At 41.8% G+C, this 3,750-nt stretch overlaps 1 protein-coding gene across 1 annotated transcript; it reads left to right on the top strand.

The window, feature by feature from the left end:
- The first annotated feature begins 211 nt into the window (after positions 1–211).
- LOC119665708 (protein AIR2-like) lies at positions 212–865 on the top strand. The gene has a single exon (XM_038074944.1). It carries the CDS (start codon positions 212–214, stop codon positions 863–865), a length of 654 nt encoding a protein of 217 aa, XP_037930872.1.
- Positions 866–3,750: the final 2,885 nt, after the last annotated feature.

Below are 3,750 nucleotides of genomic sequence, written 5' to 3'. Positions count from 1 at the left end.
ATCTGCCAGTAATTATGGTAGCAGATTGGAAAGTTTATTATCAGATGGGTTGGAGATAATACACTCCAGCTGGGAAGAATCGGATAGGAAGGGTCTGTCAACAGATTTGAGAATTCTGGCGTCCAAAAGCTTTATCAAGGGTTTAAGAAATGACGCAACTAGGGAATCATTAATTGATTATGATAGTCTGGAGTAGGATGGTTTAATTAAGATGGCGGAGAAGAGACAGGAATATAAGAAGGGCCATCAAGTTAATTTCAACCACGCTGAGTCAGAACACAGGTCACCGGTGGATGATCAGTTGACTTGTACTTTTTGTCGGAAGAAAGGCCACGTAAGGGAGGAATGTCGTCAACGGAAAAATACGCCGTATTGCGTCAACTGCGGAGATTACGGGCATGAAATAGGGCCAAAATGTGCTAATAAAGGCGCATCCAGCGTGAAAACTTGTAGTTTTTGCAAAAAAATTGGACATGAGAAAGAACGTTGTTTTAAAAGACTACAAACGGTGTTCTGCAAGCAGTGCCAACTTAAAGGTCATGAGGAAAATCAGTTTTGTTTTCAGAAAGCGCAACAAGTCGCGCGTCCTCAGAGAGATGGCAGAAATTATCAAAATACTACTTCGTCTAATCTGTCAAATTTCACAACTCGCAATTCTGGGTTGAGCCAACAACCAAACCGAGGCCCTAATCAGTATGAACGAGGATTTTCAAATCAATTTCCACAATACAGACGTGAGTATCGGCAACCACAATCTGGTAGGTTTGAGAACCGGCCTCCAAACGGCTACACGTCCTCCAATGTTTTCATACCACAAGGAATACGTGACCCCGAGATACGACGGAGAACAATGTCTACAAATTAGGGAAACTAAAGCCGGCCCAACCCCCGCCAAAGGGTTGGACAGCCGATGATCAAAACATAAATTGGCATAGGGTAGGCGATAAAAAAGCTGATACCCAAAATGAATGCGATATTTCACGCATTTCAGTAGAAGAGTTATTCTCTCCCGGAAATGGTTTAGTACATGAAGTGGATAATAGTTTAATCACCTCAGCTCCTTCAGTTGAGTCACATAAGGGGAGGTTAAGAACCTCTAAAATAACTTACAATATGATCGAAACGTCAAGGGGAAAACGCATGAAGAAGTTCACAAAGAAGGTATCATTCAAAGAACAACCGCAGATTTACTACTACGACCATACACCTCAGTACGAAAATAGAACTTACGAGGAACATAAAGGTCTGCTAAAGGAATCTGTGGGACAAATCATACAATCATTAGTGGCTTTATTCATAATGCTCATAGTAAATTTAAAAACAAGGTTGCGTAAAACGAAAGGGAGATTATCTTCTCAGCGACAAATTTTCCGGAAACAGGATTATAACCAGGTCGCAGACGTCTGTTGTGATACGACGGAAGAGGGCCACGATGATGCTTTCATTATTTACCCTTGCGATCAAGCTATTAACGAACAGTTAGTACTTTTGCTGGACTCAGGGGCAGACACCAGTCTGATCAATCCTGAATCCCTAAAGAGGAAAATAAACATAAACCAAGGTGATACTAAACGATTGGTTGGTGCATTCGGAGGAAAGACTCATACATTAGGGTCCGTGATAATTCATCACAAGGACATACCAGGACTGAACTTTAGGATGCACGTGGTTCCGGAAGGTACAAGTTTACCAGCTGATGGATTACTAGGTAGAGACGAACTTTGGAATCGTTGCATAGCAGACACGGTGCACAAAAAATTGATTCTCTTGAATAAAGGAAAAACGATGGCAACATTGCCTCTCACGCGAGCGGAGGGTGATCGACGAATTTGTATAGCCAGAGCTATCACAATTCCGGCTAGGTCAGTCAAAATAGTTCCTATCAGAGTATCTGTCGAGTCAGGAGATATAGTAGTGAGCCGAAAAGAAATCTCACAAGATGTATACGTAGGAGGCACACTCACTCGAGTGATTAATCACACAGGGCATATTCCTGTATTGAATTCCAATGATTTTGCAGTAGTGCTGCATAATCAAGAGTTGCCTAATTATGAGTTATATGAGGAATCAAAGGTGGAATCAAACCACAACGTAAATTTACTAAGCGGCGCAGAGGACTCCGAGCGTTTTAACTTACTGATGAATTCGGTGAGATTAGACGATAACATCAACGAAGAAGAGAGGTCAGTCATAGTGGGCAGTCTTCGAGATTATAGCGATGTATTTATACTTAAGGGGGATAAACTGTCTCATACAACTGCGTTGAGACATGAAATACCTACAGAACCAGGCAAACCTCCCATTAATATTAGGCAGTACCGAGTGCCAGAGGCTCATAAGGCAGAAATTGACAAACAAGTACAGAAAATGTTGGAAGACGACGTCATTGCACCAAGTGTGTCACCTTGGAATTCACCAATTATTCTAGTTCCCAAGAAACAGGGATCTGCTGGGGAGAAAAAATGGCGACTCGTAGTCGATTTCAGAAAACTGAATGATATAACCATAAAACAAGTGTTTCCAATTCCCAGGATTGACGAGATTTTGGACCAATTAGGCAGCAGTAGATACTTTTCTACTCTCGATCTGGCCAGTGGTTATCACCAGGTACTACTCGATAACCAGGATCGGGATAAGACGGCTTTCAGTACTAGCACAGGACATTATGAGTTCCTTAGGATGCCGTTCGGATTGACGGGAGCTCCAGCAACGTTCCAGCGAATAATGAACAATATACTAACTGGGCTTCAAGGGTTATACTGTTTCGTTTATTTAGACGACATTCTTATATATGGCAGTAATCTAGCGGAACATGACAAACGTCTCAGGAAGGTGTTCGACGTTTTGCGTAAATACAACCTGAAGTTGCAAACGGAAAAATGTCATTTCATGCGGAGAGAGGTGGTCTATTTGGGACACAAATGTTCGAGTGAAGGAGTTCTACCTGATCCATCGAAAACAGAATGTGTAAAGAACATTCGTCCTCCGAAAACAATTAAACAATTGCAAGCTTTCCTGGGTTTAGTAAATTATTACAGGAAATTCATACCCAATGCCGCGAAAATCTCCCTACCATTAAACAAGTTACTGAGGAAAGGGGAAAAATTTGTTTGGTCAAACGAGTGTCAAAAGGCAATGGATGATTTAAAGGAAGCCGTAACTAACCCACCCATTTTACAATATGCTGATTTTACCAAAACATTCGTTTTGACGACCGATGCTAGTGATGAAGAATTGGGAGCCGTTCTTTCACAAGGAAAGATAGGTGAGGATCTTCCACTGTATTTTGCAAGCAGAGCACTGAGTGCAACAGAGAGAAAATACTCCACCATCGAGAAGGAATTCCTAGCAATTGTCTGGGCAACTAGAAATTTTAGATCTTACCTGTTGGGAAGGCATTTTAAGATTTTCACGGACCACAAACCTCTCAGAGGGGTGGCAAATCAAAAAACCCAAGACACCAGGTTGGGTCGGTTTAGGCTAAAATTATTGGAATATGATTTCGAAATTTGTTATAAACCTGGGAAGTCCAATTTAAACGCGGATGCACTGAGCAGACTACCAATTGAATCAAGTGAGATTCAAGTAGTAACCAGATCGAAAACCTCAACAGAAAGGGATGGAAAAAATACAGATTCTGCAAATCAAGGGAAGACCAACGCACCGTCACAACATTCTGTAGCCGATGCCGAGCTAGGGGCAACAGTTTCAAACAATACAAACAAGGAAGAGCAACGTGATACAGGAGGG

Source organism: Teleopsis dalmanni, chromosome 1, assembly GCF_002237135.1.
Source record: "Teleopsis dalmanni isolate 2A chromosome 1, ASM223713v2, whole genome shotgun sequence".
Lineage (NCBI taxonomy): Eukaryota > Metazoa > Arthropoda > Insecta > Diptera > Diopsidae > Teleopsis > Teleopsis dalmanni.
The sequence above is the reverse complement of the archived record's forward strand: the minus strand, read 5'-3'. Positions and strand labels throughout refer to the sequence as shown.

Bases quoted from the DNA above. Each gene is read 5' to 3' on its own strand.
- LOC119665708 (XM_038074944.1), top strand. From the start codon at position 212: ATGGCGGAGAAGAGACAGGAATATAAGAAGGGCCATCAAGTTAATTTC.